The sequence below is a fragment of the Pelobates fuscus genome, chromosome 8, assembly GCF_036172605.1.
Source record: "Pelobates fuscus isolate aPelFus1 chromosome 8, aPelFus1.pri, whole genome shotgun sequence".
Lineage (NCBI taxonomy): Eukaryota > Metazoa > Chordata > Amphibia > Anura > Pelobatidae > Pelobates > Pelobates fuscus.
In genome coordinates, this window is record NC_086324.1 from 3,592,455 (window position 1) to 3,617,160 (window position 24,706).

The following is a 24,706-nucleotide window of genomic DNA, read 5'->3' on the forward strand; positions in this document are numbered from 1 at the left end:
AGCAGTAAGCAATAACCACCGCAGGGAGCTATAACCACCGCAGGGAGCTATAACCACCGCAGGGAGCAATAACCACCGCAGGGAGCAATAACCACCGCAGGGAGCTATAACCACCGCAGAGAGCAATAACCACAGCAGGGAGCAATAACCACCGCAGGAAGCTATAACCACCGCAGAGAGCTATAACCACAGCAGTAAGCAATAACCACAGCAGGGAGCTATAACCACAGCAGGGAGCAATAACCACCGCAGGGAGCAATAACCACCGCAGAGAGCTATAACCACCGCAGGGAACTATAACCACCGCCGGGAACTATAACCACCGCAGGGAACTATAACCACTGCAGGGAACTATAACCACCGCAGGGAGCTATAACCACCGCAGGGAGCTATAACCACAGCAGTAAGCAATAACCACAGCAGGGAGCAATAACCACCGCAGGGAGCAATAACCACCGCAGGGAGCAATAACCACAGCAGTAAGCAATAACCACCGCAGGGAGCTATAACCATCGCAGGGAGCAATAACCACAGCAGGGAGCTATAACCACAGCAGGGAGCTATAACCACCGCAGGGAACTATAACCACCGCAGGGAGCTATAACCACCGCAGGGAGCTATAACCACAGCAGGGAGCTATAACCACCGCAGGGAGCTATAACCACCGCAGGGAGCTATAACCACCGCAGTAAGCAATACCCACCGCAGGGAGCTATAACCACCGCAGGGAGCTATAACCACCGCAGGGAACTATAACCACCGCAGGGAGCTATAACCACAGCAGGGAACTATAACCACCGCAGGGAGCTATAACCACCGCAGGGAACTATAACCACCGCAGAGAGCTATAACCACCGCAAGGGAGCTATAACCACCGCAAGGGAGCAATAACCACCGCAGGGAACTATAACCACCGCAGAGAGCTATAACCACCGCAGGGAACTATAACCACAGCAGGGAGCTATAACCACCGCAGGGAACTATAACCACCGCAGAGAGCAATAACCACCGCAGTAAGCAATAACCACCGCAGGGAGCAATAACCACCGCAGGGAGCAATAACCACCGCAGGGAGCAATAACCACAGCAGTAAGCAATAACCACCGCAGAGAGCAATAACCACCGCAGAGAGCAATAACCACAGCAGGGAGCAATAACCACCGCAGGGAGCAATAACCACCGCAGAGAGCAATAACCACCGCAGGGAGCAATAACCACCGCAGGGAGCAATAACCACCGCAGGGAGCAATAACCACCGCAGGGAGCTATAACCACCGCAGGGAGCTATAACCACCGCAGGGAGCAATAACCACAGCAGGGAGCAATAACCACAGCAGGGAGCTATAACCACCGCAGGGAGCTATAACCACCGCAGGGAGCTATAACCACCGCAGAGAGCTATAACCACAGCAGTAAGCAATAACCACCGCAGGGAGCTATAACCACCGCAGGGAGCTATAACCACCGCAGGGAGCAATAACCACAGCAGGGAGCTATAACCACCGCAGGGAGCTATAACCACCGCAGGGAGCTATAACCACCGCAGAGAGCAATAACCACAGCAGGGAGCAATAACCACCGCAGGAAGCTATAACCACCGCAGAGAGCTATAACCACAGCAGTAAGCAATAACCACAGCAGGGAGCTATAACCACCGCAGAGAGCTATAACCACCGCAGGGAACTATAACCACCGCAGGGAACTATAACCACCGCAGGGAACTATAACCACTGCAGGGAACTATAACCACCGCAGGGAGCTATAACCACCGCAGGGAGCAATAACCACAGCAGTAAGCAATAACCACCGCAGGGAGCTATAACCACCGCAGGGAGCAATAACCACAGCAGGGAGCTATAACCACAGCAGGGAGCTATAACCACCGCAGGGAACTATAACCACCGCAGGGAGCTATAACCACCGCAGGGAGCTATAACCACAGCAGGGAGCTATAACCACCGCAGGGAGCTATAACCACCGCAGGGAGCTATAACCACCGCAGTAAGCAATACCCACCGCAGGGAGCTATAACCACCGCAGGGAGCTATAACCACCGCAGGGAACTATAACCACCGCAGGGAGCTATAACCACAGCAGGGAACTATAACCACCGCAGGGAGCTATAACCACCGCAGGGAACTATAACCACCGCAGAGAGCTATAACCACCGCAAGGGAGCTATAACCACCGCAAGGGAGCAATAACCACCGCAGGGAACTATAACCACCGCAGAGAGCTATAACCACCGCAGGGAACTAGAACCACAGCAGGGAGCTATAACCACCGCAGGGAGCTATAACCACCGCAGGGAGCAATAACCACCGCAGAAAGCTATAACCACCGCAGGGAACTATAACCACCGCAGAGAGCTATAACCACCGCAGGGAACTATAACCACCGCAGGGAGCAATAACCACCGCAGGGAGCTATAACCACCGCAGTAAGCAATAACCACCGCAGGGAGCAATAACCACAGCAGGGAGCTATAACCACCGCAGGGAGCTATAACCACCGCAGGGAACTATAACCACCGCAGGGAGCAATAACCACCGCAGGGAGCTATAACCACCGCAGGGAGCAATAACCACCGCAGGGAGCTATAACCACCGCAGGGAGCTATAACCACCGCAGGGAACTATAACCACCGCAGGGAGCTATAACCACCGCAGGGAGCAATAACCACCGCAGGGAGCAATAACCACAGCAGGGAGCTATAACCACCGCAGGAAGCTATAACCACCGCAGGGAACTATAACCACCGCAGAGAGCTATAACCACCGCAGGGAACTATAACCACCGCAGGGAGCTATAACCACAGCAGTAAGCAATAACCACCGCAGGGAGCTATAACCACCGCAGTAAGCAATAACCACCGCAGGGAGCAATAACCACAGCAGGGAGCTATAACCACCGCAGGGAACTATAACCACCGCAGGGAGCAATAACCACCGCAGGGAGCTATAACCACCGCAGGGAGCAATAACCACCGCAGGGAGCTATAACCACCGCAGGGAGCTATAACCACCGCAGGGAACTATAACCACCGCAGGGAGCTATAACCACCGCAGGGAGCAATAACCACCGCAGGGAGCAATAACCACAGCAGGGAGCTATAACCACCGCAGGGAGCTATAACCACCGCAGGGAACTATAACCACCGCAGGGAGCTATAACCACAGCAGTAAGCAATAACCACCGCAGGGAGCTATAACCACCGCAGGGAGCTATAACCACCGCAGGGAACTATAACCACCGCAGGGAACTATAACCACCGCAGAGAGCAATAACCACCACAGGGAGCTATAACCACCGCAAGGAGCTATAACCACCGCAGGGAACTATACCCACCGCAGGGAACTATAACCACCGCAGGGAGCTATAACCACAGCAGTAAGCAATAACCACCGCAGTAAGCAATAACCACCGCAGGGAGCTATAACCACCGCAGGGAACTATAACCACCGCAGGGAATTATAACCACCGCAGAGAGCAATAACCACCGCAGGGAGCTATAACCACAGCAGGGAGCTATAACCACCGCAGGGAGCAATAACCACCGCAGGGAGCAATAACCACCGCAGGGAGCTATAACCACCGCAGGGAACTATAACCACCGCAGAGAGCTATAACCACCGCAGGGAACTATAACCACCGCAGGGAGCTATAACCACAGCAGTAAGCAATAACCACCGCAGTAAGCAATAACCACCGCAGGGAGCAATAACCACAGCAGGGAGCTATAACCACCGCAGGGAACTATAACCACCGCAGAGAGCAATAACCACCGCAGGGAGCTATAACCACCGCAAGGAGCTATAACCACCGCAGGGAACTATACCCACCGCAGGGAACTATAACCACCGCAGGGAGCTATAAACACAGCAGTAAGCAATAACCACCGCAGTAAGCAATAACCACCGCAGGGAGCTATAACCACCGCAGGGAACTATAACCACCGCAGGGAACTATAACCACCGCAGAGAGCAATAACCACCGCAGGGAGCTATAACCACAGCAGGGAGCTATAACCACCGCAGGGAGCAATAACCACCGCAGGGAGCAATAACCACCGCAGGAAGCTATAACCACCGCAGGGAACTATAACCACCGCAGAGAGCTATAACCACCGCAGGGAACTATAACCACCGCAGGGAGCTATAACCACAGCAGTAAGCAATAACCACCGCAGTAAGCAATAACCACCGCAGGGAGCAATAACCACAGCAGGGAGCTATAACCACCGCAGGGAGCAATAACCACCGCAGGGAGCTATAACCACCGCAGGGAGCAATAACCACCGCAGGGAGCTATAACCACCGCAGGGAACTATAACCACCGCAGGGAGCTATAACCACCGCAGGGAGCAATAACCACCGCAGGGAGCAATAACCACAGCAGGGAGCTATAACCACCGCAGGGAGCTATAACCACTGCTTTCACATATATCCTGCATCCTACTTGGAGTATCTGTGCTAGTTGGACCAATACAATACGTAGACGGGGATCATACCATCCATGCGCAAAACAGCCGAGTTTACTCTAGCTCTATTAAATGTGAATGTACTTCACATTAGAATTTGAGTACATTTGATTATAACATACTGTGCTGTACTATTATTGTGTCTATTGTACACCAAGACTGAGCGCGGTATATTCTGTCTTCTTTTATTTTGTAAACTCACTAAGTCTGGGAATCCTTGTACAAATTACTGTTCTCTGTATCATTTCAAGTGTTTTTTAAACTATAGCGAGCTCCTATTATTTTGCTGTATGTTATGTATAACTACAGCTCATTGTAAAATTAAAACTTATGGGATTATTACAGCTCATTGTATCATTGCAGCTCATTAAATGATTATATATTTTTTGCATTACAGTTTAAATCTATCTGTATTGTGTTTGTCTCTCTGTATTGTGTTTGTCTCTCTGTATTGTGTTTGTCTCTCTGTATTGTGTTTGTCTCTCTGTATTGTGTCTCACTCTGCATTGTGTCTGTCTCACTCTGCATTGTGTCTGTCTCTCTCTGCATTGTGTCTCTCTCTCTGTATTGTGTGTCTCTCTCTGTATTGTATCTCTCTGTATTGTATCTCTCTCTGTACTGTCTCTCTCTCTCCCTGTATTGTGTGTATCTCTCTCTGTATTGTGTGTTTTTCTCTCTCTGTATTGTATCTCTCTGTATTGTATGTCTCTCTGTACTGTCTCTCTCTCTCCCTGTATTGTGTGTCTCTCTCTCTGTATTGTGTGTCTCTCTCTGTATTGTGTGTCTCTCTGTGTATTGTGTGTCTCTCTGTGTATCTCTCTCTGTATTGTGTGTTTCTCTCTGCATTGTGTCTCTCTCTGCATTATGTCTCTCTCTGCATTGTGTCTCTCTCTGCATTGTGTCTCTCTCTGCATTGTGTCTCTCTCTGTATTGTGTCTCTCTCTGTATTGTGTGTCTCTCTCTGTATTGTATCTCTGTATTGTATGTCTCTCTGTACTGTCTCTTTCTCTCCCTGTATTGTGTGTCTCTCTCTCTGTATTGTGTGTCTCTCTGTGTATCTCTCTCTGTATTGTGTGTTTCTCTCTGTATTGTGTCTGTCTCACTCTGCATTGTGTCTCTCTCACTCTGCATTGTGTCTCTCTCTCTGTATTGTGTGTCTCTCTCTGCATTGTGTCTCTCTCTGCATTGTCTCTCTCTAGATTGTGTCTCTCTCTGTATTGTGTCTCTCTCTGTATTGTGTCTCTCTCTGTATTGTGTCTCTCTCTGTATTGTATGTCTCTCTGTACTGTCTCTCTCTCTCCCTGTATTGTGTGTCTCTCTCTCTGTACTGTGTGTCTCTCTGTGTATTGTTTGTCTCTCTGTGTATCTCTCTCTGTATTGTGTGTTTCTCTCTGTATTGTGTCTGTCTCACTCTGCATTGTGTCTCTCTCACTCTGCATTGTGTCTCTCTCACTCTGCATTGTGTCTCTCTCTCTCTGTATTGTGTGTCTCTCTGTGTATTGTGTGTCTCTCTGTGTATTGTGTGTCTCTCTCTTTATTGAGTGTCTCTCTCTGTATTGTGTGTCTCTCTGTGTATCTCTCTCTGTATTGTGTGTTTCTCTCTGTATTGTGTCTGTCTCACTCTGCATTGTGTCTCTCTCTCTGCATTGTGTCTCTCTCTCTCTGTATTGTGTCTCTCTCTCTCTGTATTGTGTGTCTCTCTCTGTATTGTGTGTCTCTCTGTGTATTGTGTATCTCTCTCTGTATTGTGTGTTTCTCTCTGCATTGTGTCTCTCGCTCTCTGCATTGTCTCTCTCTCTCTCTGTATTGTGTGTCTCTCTCTGTATTGTGTGTCTCTCTGTGTATTGTGTGTCTCTCTGTGTATTGTGTGTCTCTCTGTGTATTGTGTGTATCTCTCTGTGTATTGTGTGTTTCTCTCTCTGTATTGTGTGTCTCTCTGTGTATTGTGTGTCTCTCTGTGTATCTCTCTCTGTATTGTGTGTTTCTCTCTCTGTATTGTGTGTCTCTCTCTGTATTGTGTGTCTCTCTGTGTATTGTGTGTCTCTCTGTGTATTGTGTGTCTCTCTGTGTATTGTGTGTATCTCTCTCTGTATTGTGTGTTTCTCTCTCTGTATTGTGTGTCTCTCTGTGTATCTCTCTCTGTATTGTGTGTGTCTCTCTGTGTATCTCTCTCTGTATTGTGTGTGTCTCTCTGTATTGTGTGTCTCTCTGTATTGTGTCTCTCTGTATTGTGTCTCTCTGTATTGTGTGTCTCTCTGTATTGTATTGTGTGTCTCTCTGTATTGTGTGTCTCTCTCTGTATTGTGTCTCTCTCTCTCTGTATTGTGTCTCTCTCTGTATTGTGTGTGTCTCTCTGTGTATCTCTCTCTGTATTGTGTGTCTCTCTGTATTGTGTGTCTCTCTCTGTATTGTGTGTGTCTCTCTGTATTGTGTGTCTCTCTGTATTGTGTGTCTCTCTGTATTGTGTGTCTCTCTCTGTATTGTGTGTCTCTCTCTGTATTGTGTGTGTCTCTCTGTATTGTGTGTTTCTCTCTGTATTGTGTGTGTCTCTCTGTATTGTGTGTCTCTCTGTATTGTGTGTCTCTCTGTATTGTGTGTGTCTCTCTGTATTGTGTTTTTCTCTCTGCCTCTGTATTGCGCCAGTACCTGTTATTCCGGTAATAGTTTGCAGGATTTGTGGACATGGCTTGGTGATGGTGTCTCCGAGGGGAGCAGACGGCCAGCAGCTCAGATTATCCCACATTCCAGCACAGCCTACAATAAACACAAATAATGACAATCTGTGAAAAACTATCCCAACCAACGGGAGGGTAACACTATCTTACCTTACTATCTCACTATCTTAGTTACCATTTAAACAGACCCCAATCTAAACAAACCCTTTACAGACAGACCCCCAGCTAAACAGACCCCTTATAGACAGGCCCCCATCTAAACACTCTCCTTATAGACAGACCCCCATCTAAACAGACCCCTTATAGACAGACCCCCATCTAAACACTCTCCTTATAGACAGACCCCCATCTAAACACTCTCCTTATAGACAGACCCCCATCTAAACACTCTCCTTATAGACAGACCCCCATCTAAACAGACCCCTTATAGACAGACCCCCATCTAAACACTCTCCTTATAGACAGACCCCCATCTAAACACTCTCCTTATAGACAGACCCCCATCTAAACACTCTCCTTATAGACAGACCCCAATCTAAACAGACCCCTTATAGACAGACCCCCATCTAAACACTCTCCTTATAGACAGACCCCAATCTAAACAGACCCCTTATAGACAGGCCCCCATCTAAACACTCTCCTTATAGACAGACCCCAATCTAAACAGACCCCTTATAGACAGGCCCCCATCTAAACACTCTCCTTATAGACAGACCCCAATCTAAACAGACCCCTTATAGACAGACCCCCATCTAAACACTCTCCTTATAGACAGACCCCAATCTAAACAGACCCCTTACAGACAGACCCCTTATAAACAGACTTCTTATAGACAGACCCCAATCTAAACAGACCCCTTACAGACAGACCTCTTATAGAAAGACCCCTTATAGACAGACCCCTTATAGACAGACCCCAATCTAAACAGACCCCTTACAGACAGACCTCTTATAGAAAGACCCCTTAAAGACAGACCCAATCTAAACCGACCCCTTACAGACAGACTCCTTACAAACAAATGATATACTATATTTTTATCATATGATACACTATATTATTTATCACATGATTATTATATTTATTATATGACATACTATATTATTTAATATATGATACACTATATTAGTTATCACATGATTATTATATTATTTAATATAGGATATACTATATTAGGAATTATATGATATACTATATAAGTTATCACAAGATATACTATATTATTTATTATATGATATACTGTATAATTTATTATATGATATACTATATTATTTATTATATGATACACTATATTAGTTATCACATGATTATTATATTATTATTATATGACATACTATATTAGTTATTATATGATACACTTTATTATTTAATATATGATATACTATATAATAAATTATATGATGTACTATATTAGTTATCACATGATATACTATATTTATAATATGATATACCATATTATTTATTATATGACATACTATATTAGTTATCATATGATATACTATATTATTTATTATATGATACACTATATCAGTTATCACATGATATACCATTCTATAGTTGTAGTATAGTATTCCATACTATTTCAGAGTAGCCGTGTAGCTTCTTATTGGCTGCCGCAGGATTGGAGGATATGGTCGCCTGCGCGGAGCCACAGAATCAGTTCACGAGAAATATTTAACGGGGAGATCTATGTTAACAAACATAGTGTGGACTGAGTGCACGCTCAGGCAACCCATCACTTACCTTCCTGTTCCTGGTGACTGCCAGATTTATTGTTCCGCTCCGCGCTGAGCTCCTCGCTGCATAGCTCCTCCTGCTGACGCACAACATTCAGCATGTCACAGAGAAGCTGATTGGCTCCAACCTGGAGAGAAACATCTGTCACTGTGAGCCAGTCAGAGAAACTAGAGATTTAATGTGATAATCTGCAGGGGCCGGACACGTCTGTCACTGTGAGCCAGTCAGAGAAACTAGAGATTTAATGTGATAATCTGCAGGGGCCGGACACGTCTGTCACTGTGAGCCAGTCAGAGAAACTAGAGATTTAATGTGATAATCCGCAGGGGCCGGACACGTCTGTCACTGTGAGCCAGTCAGAGAAACTAGAGATTTAATGTGATAATCCGCAGGGGCTGGACACGTCTGTCACTGTGAGCCAGTCAGAGAAACTAGAGATTTAATGTGATAATCTGCAGGGGCCGGACACGTCTGTCACTGTGAGCCAGTCAGAGAAACTAGAGATTTAATGTGATAATCCGCAGGGGCCGGACACGTCTGTCACTGTGAGCCAGTCAGAGAAACTAGAGATTTAATGTGATAATCCGCAGGGGCTGGACACGTCTGTCACTGTGAGCCAGTCAGAGAAACTAGAGATTTAATGTGATAATCCGCAGGGGCCGGACACGTCTGTCACTGTGAGCCAGTCAGAGAAACTAGAGATTTAATGTGATAATCCGCAGGGGCCGGACACGTCTGTCACTGTGAGCCAGTCAGAGAAACTAGAGATTTAATGTTATAATCCGCAGGGGCCGGACACGTCTGTCACTGTGAGCCAGTCAGAGAAACTAGAGATTTAATGTGATAATCCGCAGGGGCCGGACACGTCTGTCACTGTGAGCCAGTCAGAGAAACTAGAGATTTAATGTGATAATCCGAAGGGCCGGACACGTCTGTCACTGTGAGCCAGTCAGAGAAACTAGAGATTTAATGTGATAATCCGCAGGGGCCGGGCACGTCTGTCACTGTGAGCCAGTCAGAGAAACTAGAGATTTAATGTGATAATCCGCAGGGGCTGGACACGTCTGTCACTGTGAGCCAGTCAGAGAAACTAGAGATTTAATGTGATAATCCGCAGGGGCCGGACACGTCTGTCACTGTGAGCCAGTCAGAAAACCTAGAGATTTAATGTTATAATCCGCAGGGGCCGGACACGTCTGTCACTGTGAGCCAGTCAGAGAAACTAGAGATTTAATGTGATAATCCGCAGGGGCCGGACACGCCTGTCACTGTGAGCCAGTCAGAAAACCTAGAGATTTAATGTGATAATCCGCAGGGGCTGGACACGTCTTTCACTGTGAGCCAGTCAGAAAACCTAGAGATTTAATGTGATAATCCGCAGGGGCCGGACACGTCTGTCACTGTGAGCCAGTCAGAGAAACTAGAGATTTAATGTGATAATCCGCAGGGGCCGGAAACGTCTGTCACTGTGAGCCAGTCAGAAAACCTAGAGATTTAATGTGATAATCCGCAAGGGGCCGGACACGTCTGTCACTGTGAGCCAGTCAGAGAAACTAGAGATTTAATGTGATAATCCGCAGGGGCCGGACACGTCTGTCACTGTGAGCCAGTCAGAGAAACTAGAGATTTAATGTGATAATCCGCAGGGGCCGGACACGTCTGTCACTGTGAGCCAGTCAGAGAAACTAGAGATTTAATGTGATAATCCGCAGGGGCCGGACACGTCTGTCACTGTGAGCCAGTCAGAAAACCTAGAGATTTAATGTGATAATCTGCAGGGGCCGGACACGTCTGTCACTGTGAGCCAGTCAGAGAAACTAGAGATTTAATGTTATAATCCGCAGGGGCCGGACACGTCTGTCACTGTGAGCCAGTCAGAGAAACTAGAGATTTAATGTGATAATCCGCAGGGGCCGGACACGTCTGTCACTGTGAGCCAGTCATTTATGCCATTAAAAATATAAAATATTTGAATTCTCACACAGCTTTAGGCAATGTGTAATAAAGAGAAATGAATACAGAAACCGAGCTCTCGTTAAAGTGTTTGGATTTAAGAGAATAGTAAATGGGATTAAGAGTTTAATCATTCTTTATGGTCCAGCTACCAGGCGGCATTATAAAGAAAGCGTGCTATAACTTAGTGAGTGAGATATGAAATCATTCTTTGTATTCTTACTAATTAGAATATTATTTATTATATTGTTATAGAAGTTAACCCAGTAAGCAAGGGATGAGAATTTTATTTTTCCCATCTGGTTCTCCTCACACTGGTCTTAACAGGAAAAACTGGACTCGTCCTTTAAAGTAAAACTGAGGGGATCTGCTGCCACACCACTCACACTGTACCCCTGTATCCCCAGATTTCATCACACTTACCAGAGAGCTCATACCACAGTAAATTGCTACTGCAAAACTCCACATGTTTAACGGTCATCGGTAGTCATTTTAAGGTAATGCCTCCAAGATTTTCAGATTAGTATGCATGGATGGTCTGTGGTTGGTGGAGTAGTTAGTTGGTGATGCAGCTGGTGGAGCAGTTGGTTGGTGGAGTAGTTAGTTGGTGATGCAGCTGGTGGAGCAGTTGGTTGGTGGAGTAGTTAGTTGGTGATGCAGCTGGTGGAGCAGTTGGTTGGTGGAGTAGTTAGTTGGTGATGCAGCTGGTGGAGCAGTTGGTTGGTGGAGTAGTTAGTTGGTGATGCAGCTGGTGGAGCAGTTGGTTGGTGGAGTAGTTAGTTGGTGATGCAGCTGGTGGAGCAGTTGGTTGGTGGAGTAGTTAGTTGGTGATGCAACTGGAGGAGCAGTTGGTTGGTGGAGTAGTTAGTTGGTGATGCAGCTGGTGGAGCAGTTGGTTGGTGGAGTAGTTAGTTGGTGATGCAGCTGGTGGAGCAGTTGGTTGGTGGAGTAGTTAGTTGGTGATGCAGCTGGTGGAGCAGTTGGTTGGTGGAGTAGTTAGTTGGTGATGCAGCTGGTGGAGCAGTTGGTTGGTGGAGTAGTTAGTTGGTGATGCAGCTGGTGGAGCAGTTGGTTGGTGGAGTAGTTAGTTGGTGATGCAGCTGGTGGAGCAGTTGGTTGGTGGAGTAGTTAGTTGGTGATGCAGCTGGTGGAGCAGTTGGTTGGTGGAGTAGTTAGTTGGTGAAGCAATTAGTTGGAAGTGCAGTTGGTGGAGTTGGCACATATAACAGGGTGAATGGTAATTATGGAGCTTGCCATAGAGGAATGCGACAGTAAGTCAATTCATTGAATATTCCCACCCGGATCCCTTCATAGAATACTCTCGCCAGGATCAGTTCATAGAATACTCCCACCACAATCAGTCCCTTTGTTGAGTGCAGGATGGGATCCTTGTATTGAGTGCAGGATATTGGGTGCAATCCTTGTATTGAGTGCAGGCTGGGATCCTTGTATTGAGTGATGGCTGGGATCCTTGTATTGAGTGAAGGCTGGGATCCTTGTATTGAGTGAAGGCTGGGATCCTTGTATTGAGTGAAGGCTGGGATCCTTGTATTGAGTGAAGGCTGGGATCCTTGTATTGAGTGAAGGCTGGGATCCTTGTATTGAGTGAAGGCTGGGATCCTTGTATTGAGTGCAGGATGGGATCCTTATCTTGAGTGAAGGCTGGGATCCTTGTATTGAGTGCAGGCTGGGATCCTTGTATTGAGTGAAGGCTGGGATCCTTTCATTGAGTGAAGGCTAGGATCCTTGTATTGAGTGCAGGATGGGATCCTTGTATTGAGTGCAGGCTGGGATCCTTGTATTGAGTGCAGGCTGGGATCCTTGTATTGAGTGCAGGCTGGGATCCTTGTATTGAGTGCAGGCTGAGATCCTTGTATTGAGTGCAGGCTAGGATCCTTGTATTGAGTGCAGGCTAGGATCCTTGTTTTGAGTGCAGGCTGGGATCCTTGTATTGAGTGCAGGCTGGGATCCTTGTATTGAGTGCAGGCTGGGATCCTTGTTTTGAGTGCAAGCTCTGACCAGCTCACACACAGGGAATAAAGTCAGAGCAGAGCAGTCAGTTCCCCAATCAGCCTGACAAGTACCCTCCTCTGTACTGTATTGGCTGGCTGTGATCCTAATGTACAGTGTCAGAGGAGGGAGAGCACTGAGTATACCGACAGCAGCTGTATCATAGAATGAGCTAAACCAGGAGACCCTCTGCACATAAATACTTTGTATAATAATCTGATGGCAGGATACAGTATAAACTGCTGGAAACCCACATAAACCTTAGTCACAGCTCAGTCTTAACTTTCCAATCTATTCCTGGTAACAAATAAACAGGGAATAATGCCTGAAATCAGGTATGGAGATACCCTGCATGAAATCAGGTATGGAAATACCCTGCATGAAATCAGGTATGGAAATACCCTGCATGAAATCAGGTATGGAGATACCCTGCATGAAATCAGGTATGGAGATACCCTGCATGAAATCAGGTATGGAGATACCCTGCATGAAATCAGGTATGGAGATACCCTGCATGAAATCAGGTATGGAGATACCCTGCATGAAATCAGGTATGGAGTAACCCGGCATTAATCAGATATAGAGTAACCCGGCATTAATCAGGTATAGAGTAACCCGGCATTAATCAGATATAGAGTAACCCGGCATTAATCAGGTATAGAGTAACCCGGCATTAATCAGATATAGAGTAACCCGGCATTAATCAGGTATAGAGTAACCCGGCATTAATCAGATATAGAGTAACCCGGCATTAATCAGGTATAGAGTAACCTGGCATTAATCAGATATAGAGTAACCCGGCATTAATCAGATATAGAGTAACCCGGCATTAATCAGATATAGAGTAACCCGGCATTAATCAGATATAGAGTAACCCGGCATTAATCAGATATAGAGTAACCCGGCATTAATCAGATATAGAGTAACCCGGCATTAATCAGGTATAGAGTAACCCGGCATTAATCAGATATAGAGTAACCTGGCATTAATCAGGTATAGAGTAACCCGGCATTAATCAGATATAGAGTAACCCGGCATTAATCAGGTATAGAGTAACCCGGCATTAATCAGATATAGAGTAACCCGGCATTAATCAGGTATAGAGTAACCCGGCATTAATCAGATATAGAGTAACCCGGCATTAATCAGGTATAGAGTAACCCGGCATTAATCAGATATAGAGTAACCCGGCATTAATCAGGTATAGAGTAACCCGGCATTAATCAGATATAGAGTAACCCGGCATTAATCAGGTATAGAGTAACCCGGCATTAATCAGGTATAGAGTAACCCGGCATTAATCAGGTATAGAGTAACCCGGCATTAATCAGATATAGAGTAACCCGGCATTAATCAGATATAGAGTAACCCGGCATTAATCAGATATAGAGTAACCCGGCATTAATCAGATATAGAGTAACCCGGCATTAATCAGGTATAGAGTAACCCGGCATTAATCAGATATAGAGTAACCCGGCATTAATCAGATATAGAGTAACCCGGCATTAATCAGATATAGAGTAACCCGGCATTAATCAGATATAGAGTAACCCGGCATTAATCAGGTATAGAGTAACCCGGCATTAATCAGATATAGAGTAACCCGGCATTAATCAGGTATAGAGTAACCCGGCATTAATCAGATATAGAGTAACCTGGCATTAAACAGATATAGAGTAACCCGGCATTAATCAGGTATAGAGTAACCCGGCATTAATCAGATATAGAGTAACCCGGCATTAATCAGATATAGAGTAACCCGGCATTAATCAGGTATAGAGTAACCCGGCATTAATCAGATATAGAGTAACCCGGCATTAATCAGATATAGAGTAACCCGGCATTAATCAGGTATAGAGTAACCCGGCATTAATCAGATATAGAGTAACCCGGCATTAATCAGATATAGAGTAACCCGGCATTAATCAGGTATAGAGTAACCCGGCATTAATCAGATATAGAGTAACCCGGCATTAATCAGGTATAGAGTAACCCGGCATTAATCAGATATAGAGTAACCCGGCATTAATCAGATATAGAGTAACCCGGCATTAATCAGGTATAGAGTAACCCGGCATTAATCAGATATAGAGTAACCCGGCATTAATCAGGTATAGAGTAACCCGGCATTAATCAGGTATAGAGTAACCCGGCATTAATCAGGTATAGAGTAACCCGGCATTAATCAGGTATAGAGTAACCCGGCATTAATCAGGTATAGAGTAACCCGGCATTAATCAGATATAGAGTAACCCGGCATTAATCAGATATAGAGTAACCCGGCATTAATCAGATATAGAGTAACCCGGCATTAATCAGATATAGAGTAACCCGGCATTAATCAGATATAGAGTAACCCGGCATTAATCAGATATAGAGTAACCCGGCATTAATCAGATATAGAGTAACCCGGCATTAATCAGATATAGAGTAACCCGGCATTAATCAGGTATAGAGTAACCCGGCATTAATCAGGTATAGAGTAACCCGGCATTAATCAGGTATAGAGTAACCCGGCATTAATCAGATATAGAGTAACCCGGCATTAATCAGGTATAGAGTAACCCGGCATTAATCAGGTATAGAGTACCCCACTGGTGGTATAAATAATAGTTTTCAGTCGGAGGGTCTAGAATTTCTCACAGACCCTGGATCCATCAATCATTGTTTATGGACGTTTTTGGTGTTTCTCTGCCCCCAGTTTGGGTATTTCTCCATGTTTTATCTATAGCAGATAGAGAGGATACCGCGGGGTCTATACAAATCTTATCTCAATATATCTGTATGAATAATAAATAATAAATAATAATAATAAGCAGAATTGATTCATGTTAAGCCCTGAACGCAACCCACACATTACATTGCGGTTTGATCCCACGTTTCTATACGAGCTAAGCATCTAATGTTTGAAATAAATGTTCTTGTAATTTTATTTAAAGAACTTAGCAGTGAAGAGGTTACTAGATATCAGCCCTGAGGCCAATTCCTTCCAATACACTACAGCTCTTTAGGAAGAGTACTGGATGCAATACCCCTCTTGGCCTTTTATTTGGTGGTGGCGCTATGCACTGTTACTGGCTGTCTAGCAGGTGACCTGGGGAGGGGTGAAACTGGTTCTGTTATTATTAGGGTAATAATTAATTATTAGGGTAAATAGGCAGAATCTCTGGCTGAATGGGCAGATTCTTACACCGGTCACGGGGTGAAATAAGAGATTCTCAATAATAATGGGGCAGAGTCTAAGAGTGAATGGGCAGATTCTCAGGGTTTATAAGCAGATTCCAGAGGTAAATGGGCAGATTCTCAGAGTGAATGGGCAAATTCTTAGGGTTTATAAGCAGATTCTAAGGGTAAATGCGCAGATTCTTAGAATGAATGGGCAGATTATTAGGGTAAATGGGCAGAATCTCAGACTGAATGGGCAGATTCTCAGGGTTAATAGGCACTGTGGCGGTCACCCCATAGATGAGGGGTTTTCACCGCCAGAGACGTCCTTCTCCCCTAGTATGGGTAGCGCTGCAGTAATCCTAAAGCAATCTCTAAGCAGACCATGAATCCAATATAGCTGTTCAGCTCTTAGAAGAGCTAGTGGCTATAGCAGGTATACCTGTTCCCTACAATCACAAGACGAGGCTGCGTGTTGAGGGTAAAGTGGACTGATTTATTGATAACCACACTGGCCTTTTATGCAATTCCCCATGCAAGGGGCACTCCCACATGGACCTTGTTGGGGATTACAATACAAGACTATAAAGCAATAACAACAGGGTTATACTGTATGACACTCCCACACATTGCATACCATCCCTCCCCTCTACCTGAGAGATAATTGAGTCAATTACTGTATCAACTCAATTAACTCCAGGGAAAAAGAACACAATTTACAGACAACCCGAAAGTACCCCATAAAAAGTTACATTCCCTGATAGTCCCGACCTGGGCGAGCAACATATCCAAAATCACTCAGATCAGTTCAGGGGTTTAGGATTTTCATGGAAGTCTTCTTTTGACCGACCGCACACGAGGCTCCTGCCCAAAATAGTTCCATAGATTCAGGTTGTGCGGTCGCTCTCTTTCAGGAACATAAAATACGAAAATAATATCAACAGTAGCAGTTTGTGGGAAAACTAGTCGTGTGCCTCTTGCTCGGTAGTTTGGTCTCACCGAACGGCGCTTTAGTCAGATGAATATACACGAACGTAGGTAAGTTTGGAGGTCTCAGCGGTGTACGGGTCGTAGAGTGTCCAATAATAGTTCCATGCACTCGACGACCAAACACCGCTGGAAGTGTTCGCGAAAACAAGATGGCCGCCGCCTCGTGTTTGCCCATACAAATGGCGGCCACACAGCTGACCACTTGGAATGTTCAAGTGTTTGTAGTTTGTATAAGTGTTAATGAGGTCAAGTGGGTCAACTAGCAGCACACGACTGTTCTGGGTGGTCCCTGGGTTCGGTATTTTATTCGGTATACGAATCAGAATGGGAAATCTGTTTGGTTGGATTTGTATACCGATAAAGTCAAGAAAAATGATCCTCTAGGAACAGGGGTATCTGTTACAGGCAGATTCTTAGGGTAAATGGACAGATTCCCAGGGTGAATGAGTAGATTCTCAGGGTGAATGGATAGATTCTCAGGGTGAATGGATAGATTCTGTAATACTTCCTATGGGTTTTGGAGTGGAACTCAACTGCAGAATTATAATTAGGAGAACCCTTAGAATAGAATAACTAGGAGAGATAGAATAATTCTTAAAGAAGGTTGATTTAATAGTGGAATGATCAGTGGATCGTGGATGAACAGTCCCAGTAATTTAAAGAACACAATATGAAGATAATTTGAGTTTGATGAGAAGGGTTCCTGTAGCCTTAAGGAACACGATATGTAGAAAGTTTGAAGAGAATAGTTCCTGAAGCTTTAAGGAACGAGACATGCAGATACAGGAATGCGATGAGTTCCTGTAGCTTTAAGGAACACAATATGGAGATAGTTTGATGAGAACGTTCCTGTAGCTTTAAGGAACACAATATGGAGATAGTTTGGTGAGAACGTTCCTGTAGCTTTATGGAACACAATATGGAGATAGTTTGATGAGAACATTCCTGTAGCTTTAAGGAACACAATATGTGGATAGTTTGATGAGAGAGTTCCTGTAGCTTTAAGGAACACAATATGGAGATAGTTTGATGAGAGAGTTCCTGTAGCTTTAAGGAACACAATATGGAGATAGTTTGATGAGAGAGTTCCTGTAGCATTAAGGAACACAATATGGAGATAGTTTGATGAGAAAGTTCCTGTAGCTTTAAGGAACACAATATGGAGATAGTTTGATGAGAGAGTTCCTGTAGCTTTATGGAACACAATATGGAGATAGTTTGATGAGAACGTTCCTGTAGCTTTAAGGAACACAATATGGAGATAGTTTGATGAGAACGTTCCTGTAGCTTTAAGGAACACAATATGGAGATAGTTTGATGAGAGAGTTTCTGTAGCTTTATGGAACACAATATGGAGATAGTTTGATGAGAACGTTCCTGTAGCTTTAAGGAACACAATATGGAGATAGTTTGATGAGAACGTTCCTGTAGCTTTAAGGAACACAATTTGGAGATAGTTTGATGAGAACGTTCCTGTAGCTTTAAGGAACATAATATGGAGATAGTTTGATGAGAACGTTCCTGTAGCTTTAAGGAACACAATATGGAGATAGTTTGATGAGAGAGTTTCTGTAGCTTTAAGGAACACCATATGGAGATAGTTTGATGAGAGAGTTCCTGTAGCATTAAGGAACACAATATGGAGATAGTTTGATGAGAGAGTTCCTGTAGCTTTAAGGAACACAATATGGAGATAGTTTGATGAGAGAGTTTCTGTAGCTTTAAGGAATACAATGTGGAGATAGTTTGATGAGAGAGTTCCTGTAGCTTTAAGGAACACAATATGGAGATAGTTTGATGAGAGAGTTTCTGTAGCTTTAAGGAATACAATGTGGAGATAGTTTGATGAGAGAGTTCCTGTAGCTTTAAGGAACACAATATGGAGATAGTTTGATGAGAGAGTTCCTGTAGCTTTATGGAACACAATATGGAGATAGTTTGATGAGAACGTTCCTGTAGCTTTAAGGAACACAATATGGAAATAGTTTGATGAGAGAGTTCCTGTAGCATTAAGGAACACAATATGGAGATAGTTTGATGAGAGAGTTTCTGTAGCTTTAAGGAATACAATGTGGAGATAGTTTGATGAGAGAGTTCCTGTAGCTTTAAGGAACACAATATGGAGATAGTTTGATGAGAGAGTTCCTGTAGCTTTATGGAACACAATATGGAGATAGTTTGATGAGAACGTTCCTGTAGCTTTAAGGAACACAATATGGAAATAGTTTGATGAGAGAGTTCCTGTAGCATTAAGGAACACAATATGGAGATAGTTTGATGAGAAAGTTCCTGTAGCTTTAAGGAACACAATATGGAGATAGTTTAATGAGAGAGTTCCTGTAGCTTTAAGGAACACAATATGGAGATAGTTTGATGAGAGAGTTCCTGTAGCTTTAAGGAACACAATATGGAGATAGTTTGAGGAGAACGTTCCTGTAGCTTTAAGGAACACAATATGGAGATAGTTTGATGAGAACGTTCCTGTAGCATTAAGGAACACAATATGGAGATAGTTTGATGAGAACGTTCCTGTAGCTTTAAGGAACACAATATGGAGATAGTTTGATGAGAGAGTTCCTGTAGCTTTAAGGAACACAATATGGAGATAGTTTGATGAGAGAGTTCTTGTAGCTTTAAGGAACACAATATGGAGATAGCTTGATGAGAACGTTCCTGTAGCTTAAAGGAACACAATATGGAGATAGTTTGATGAGAATGTTCCTGTAGCTTTAAGGAACACAATATGGAGATAGTTTGATGAGAACGTTCCTGTAGCTTTAAGGAACACAATATGGAGATAGTTTGATGAGAATGTTCCTGTAGCTTTAAGGAACACAATATGGAGATAGTTTGATGAGAACGTTCCTGTAGCTTTAAGGAACACAATATGGAGATAGTTTGATGAGAACGTTCCTGTAGCTTTAAGGAACACAATATGGGGATAGTTTGATGAGAGTTTCTGTAGCTTTAAGGAACACAATATGGAGATAGTTTGATGAGAACGTTCCTGTAGCTTTAAGGAACACAATATGGAGATAGTTTGATGAGAACGTTCCTGTAGCTTTAAGGAACACAATATGGGGATAGTTTGATGAGAGTTTCTGTAGCTTTAAGGAACACAATATGGAGATAGTTTGATGAGAACGTTCCTGTAGCTTTAAGGAACACAATATGGAGATAGTTTGATGAGAGAGTTCCTGTAGCTTTAAGGAACACAATATGGAGATAGTTTGATGAGAGAGTTCCTGTAGCTTTAAGGAACACAATATGGAGATAGTTTGATGAGAACGTTCCTGTAGCTTTAAGGAACACAATATGGAGATAGTTTGATGAGAACGTTCCTGTAGCTTTAATGAACACAATATGGAGATAGTTTGATGAGAACGTTCCTGTAGCTTTAAGGAACACCATATGGAGATAGTTTGATGAGAGAGTTCCTGTAGCTTTAAGGAACACAATATGGAGATAGTTTGATGAGAATGTTCCTGTAGCTTTAAGGAACACAATATGGAGATAGTTTGATGAGAATGTTCCTGTAGCTTTAAGGAACACAATATGGAGATAGTTTGATGAGAACGTTCCTGTAGCTTTAAGGAACACAATATGGAGATAGTTTGATGAGAACGTTCCTGTAGCTTTAAGGAACACAATATGGAGATAGTTTGATGAGAATGTTCCTGTAGCTTTAAGGAACACAATATGGAGATAGTTTGATGAGAACGTTCCTGTAGCTTTATGGAACACAATATGGAGATAGTTTGATGAGAACGTTCCTGTAGCATTAAGGAACACAATATGGAGATAGTTTGATGAGAACGTTCCTGTAGCTTTAAGGAACACAATATGGAAATAGTTTGATGAGAGAGTTCCTGTAGCATTAAGGAACACAATATGGAGATAGTTTGATGAGAAAGTTCCTGTAGCTTTAAGGAACACAATATGGAGATAGTTTGATGAGAGAGTTCCTGTAGCTTTAAGGAACACAATATGGAGATAGTTTGAGGAGAACGTTCCTGTAGCTTTAAGGAACACAATATGGAGATAGTTTGATGAGAACGTTCCTGTAGCATTAAGGAACACAATATGGAGATAGTTTGATGAGAACGTTCCTGTAGCTTAAAGGAACACCATATGGAGATAGTTTGATGAGAGAGTTCCTGTAGCTTTAAGGAACACAATATGGAGATAGTTTGATGAGAACGTTCTTGTAGCTTTAAGGAACACAATATGGAGCTAGCTTGATGAGAATGTTCCTGTAGCTTTAAGGAACACAATATGGAGATAGTTTGATGAGAACGTTTCTGTAGCTTTAAGGAACACAATATGGGGATAGTTTGATGAGAGTTTCTGTAGCTTTAAGGAACACAATATGGAGATAGTTTGATGAGAATGTTCCTGTAGCTTTAAGGAACACAATATGGAGATAGTTTGATGAGAACGTTCCTGTAGCTTTAAGGAACACAATATGGAGATAGTTTGATGAGAACGTTCCTGTAGCTTTAAGGAACACAATATGGGGATAGTTTGATGAGAGTTTCTGTAGCTTTAAGGAACACAATATGGAGATAGTTTGATGAGAATGTTCCTGTAGCTTTAAGGAACACAATATGGAGATAGTTTGATGAGAACGTTCCTGTAGCTTTAAGGAACACAATATGGAGATAGTTTGATGAGAGAGTTCCTGTAGCTTTAAGGAACACAATATGGAGATAGTTTGATGAGAGAGTTCCTGTAGCTTTAAGGAACACAATATGGAGATAGTTTGATGAGAACGTTCCTGTAGCTTTAAGGAACACAATATGGGGATAGTTTGATGAGAGTTCCTGTAGCTTTAAGGAACACAATATGGAGATAGTTTGATGAGAGAGTTCCTGTAGCTTTAAGGAACACAATATGGAGATAGTTTGATGAGAGAGTTCCTGTAGCTTTAAGGAACACAATATGGAGATAGTTTGATGAGAGAGTTCCTGTAGCTTTAAGGAACACAATATGGAGATAGTTTGATGAGAATGTTCCTGTAGCTTTAAGGAACACAATATGGAGATAGTTTGATGAGAACGTTCCTGTAGCTTTAAGGAACACAATATGGAGATAGTTTGATGAGAACGTTCCTGTAGCTTTAAGGAACACAATATGGAGATAGTTTGAGGAGAACGTTCCTGTAGCTTTAAGGAACACAATATGGAGATAGTTTGATGAGAACGTTCCTGTAGCTTTAAGGAACACAATATGGAGATAGTTTGATGAGAACGTTCCTGTAGCTTTAAGGAACACGAGTATAAATTTAGGGACTTATTTTATACGGAAAGTTCATAAAATGAATCCATGTGAATAAGTTCATGTATTAATTACAATGATAACTTCCCATTAATCTCAGTAATAAGACACGTAGTGAAAACTGAAGTGCCAATGGAAGGTAATCATCCAGCAATATAACTTGCGTTTACGATGATGAGCTTTGAGAAGCAGAGAGAATCCTAAGGTAATCCGAGTCAATTGGAAGGAGAATGGAGATCAGCGGTTACAACAATCCAGGTTGGGTACGCGTAATTTGTAGAAAGAGAAATCTTGTTTGTAGCCGGTCTGATTGATCAGGGAAGCTTCAAAATAATCAAGCACTTTGAATCTGGCGCGGATCCTCTAAGTGGCGTGAGGAAGCCGCGTCAGAGGAGGCGTGTCAATAGCCCGTGAACCCGGAAGTGTCGGAACACGGCTAAGCCGCTAGTTAAGTTCTTACAGATTCTCAGAGTGAATGGGTAGATTGTAGTGAGTGTGAGGTCTATAGAGTGAGGTACAGTGAGTGTGAGCTCCACACAGTGAGTGACAGTGAGTGTCAGGTCCATACAGTGAGTGACAGTGAGTGTCAGCTCCATACAGTGAGTGACAGTTAGTGTCAGGTCCATACAGTGAGTGACAGTGAGTGTGAGCTCCATACAGTGAGTGACAGTGAGTGTCAGCTCCATACAGTGAGTGACAGTTAGTGTCAGGTCCATACAGTGAGTGACAGTGAGTGTCAGGTCCATACAGTGAGTGACAGTGAGTGTAAGCTCCACACAGTGAGTGACAGTGAGTGTCAGGTCCATACAGTGAGTGACAGTGAGTGTGAGCTCCATGCAGCGAGTGACAGTTAGTGTCAGGTCCATACAGTGAGTGACAGTGAGTGTCAGGTCCATACAGTGAGTGACAGTGAGTGTGAGCTCCACACAGTGAGTGACAGTGAGTGTCAGGTCCATACAGTGAGTGACAGTGAGTGTCAGCTCCATACAGTGAGTGACAGTGAGTGTGAGCTCCATGCAGCGAGTGACAGTTAGTGTCAGGTCCATACAGTGAGTGACAGTGAGTGTCAGGTCCATACAGTGAGTGACAGTGAGTGTCAGCTCCATACAGTGAGTGACAGTGAGTGTGAGCTCCACACAGTGAGTGACAGTGAGTGTCAGGTCCATACAGTGAGTGACAGTGAGTGTCAGGTCCATACAGTGAGTGACAGTTAGTGTCAGGTCCAAACAGTGAGTGACAGTGAGTGTGAGCTCCATGCAGCGAGTGACAGTTAGTGGCAGGTCCATGCAGTGAGTGTGAGCTTTATGTAGTGTGTAAGGTCCAAACAGTGAGTTTTAGTGAGTGACAGTGAGTGTGAGCTCCATGCAATGAGTGTGAGTGACAGTGTGCTCCATGCAGTGAGTTATAGTGAGTGAGTTCCATGCAGTGAGTTATAGTGAGTGTGAGTGACAGTGAGTGTGAGCTCCATGAAATTAGTGTAAGTGACAGTGAACTTCATACAGTGAGTTATAGTGAGTGAGAGTGACAGTGAGCTCCATACAGTGAGTTATAGTGAGTGTGAGTGGCAGTGAGTTCCATGCAGTGAGTTATAGTGAGTGTGAGTGACAGTGAGCTCCATGCAGTGAGTTATAGTGAGTGTGAGTGACAGTGAGCTCCATGCAGTGAGTTATATTGAGTGTGAGTGACAGTGAGCTCCATGCAGTGAGTTATAGTGAGTGTGAGTGACAGTGAGTGTGAGCTCCATGAAATGAGTGTAAGTGACAGTGAGCTCCATGCAGTGAGTTATAGTGAGTGAGTGTGACAGTGAGCTCCATACAGTGAGTTATAGTGAGTGTGAGTGACAGTGAGCTCCATGCAGTGAGTTATAGTGAGTGTGACAGTGAGCTCCATACAGTGAGTGTGACAGTGAGCTCCATACAGTGTGAGTGACAGTGAGCTCCATGCAGTGAGTGTGACAGTGAGCTCCATACAGTGAGTGTGACAGTGAGCTCCATACAGTGAGTGTGAGTGACAGTGAGCTCCATGCAGTGAGTTATAGTGAGTGTGACAGTGAGCTCCATGCAGTGAGTTATAGTGAGTGTGAGTGGCAGTGAGCTCCATGCAGTGAGTTATAGTGAGTGTGAGTGACAGTGAGTGTGAGCTCCATGCAGTGAGTTATAGTAAGTGTGAGTGGCAGTGAGCTCCATGCAGTGAGTGTGACAGTGAGCTCCATACAGTGAGTGTGAGTGACAGTGAGCTCCATGCAGTGAATTATAGTGAGTGAGTTCCATGCAGTGAGTTATAGTGAGTGTGAGTGACAGTGAGCTCCATGCAGTGAGTTATAGTGAGTGTGAGTGGCAGTGAGCTCCATGCAGTGAGTGTGAGTGACAGTGAGCTCCATGCAGTGAGTTATAGTGAGTGTGAGCTCCATGCAGTAAGTTAT

At 44.0% G+C, this 24,706-nt stretch overlaps 1 protein-coding gene across 1 annotated transcript in view; it reads right to left on the bottom strand.

Moving 5' to 3' along the window:
- Nucleotides 1-11,311, bottom strand: part of SCTR (secretin receptor) — a 52,590-nt gene extending 41,279 nt beyond the window's left edge. Inside the window, exons 1-3 of the mRNA XM_063429147.1 lie at nucleotides 11,266-11,311; nucleotides 8,896-9,016; nucleotides 7,127-7,234 (exon numbers count right to left, since the gene is read on the bottom strand). Coding sequence (XP_063285217.1) covers nucleotides 7,127-7,234; nucleotides 8,896-9,016; nucleotides 11,266-11,310 — 274 coding nt within the window. The 5' untranslated portion in view covers nucleotide 11,311. The remainder of the gene's footprint in view (nucleotides 1-7,126; nucleotides 7,235-8,895; nucleotides 9,017-11,265) is intronic.
- Nucleotides 11,312-24,706: the final 13,395 nt, after the last annotated feature.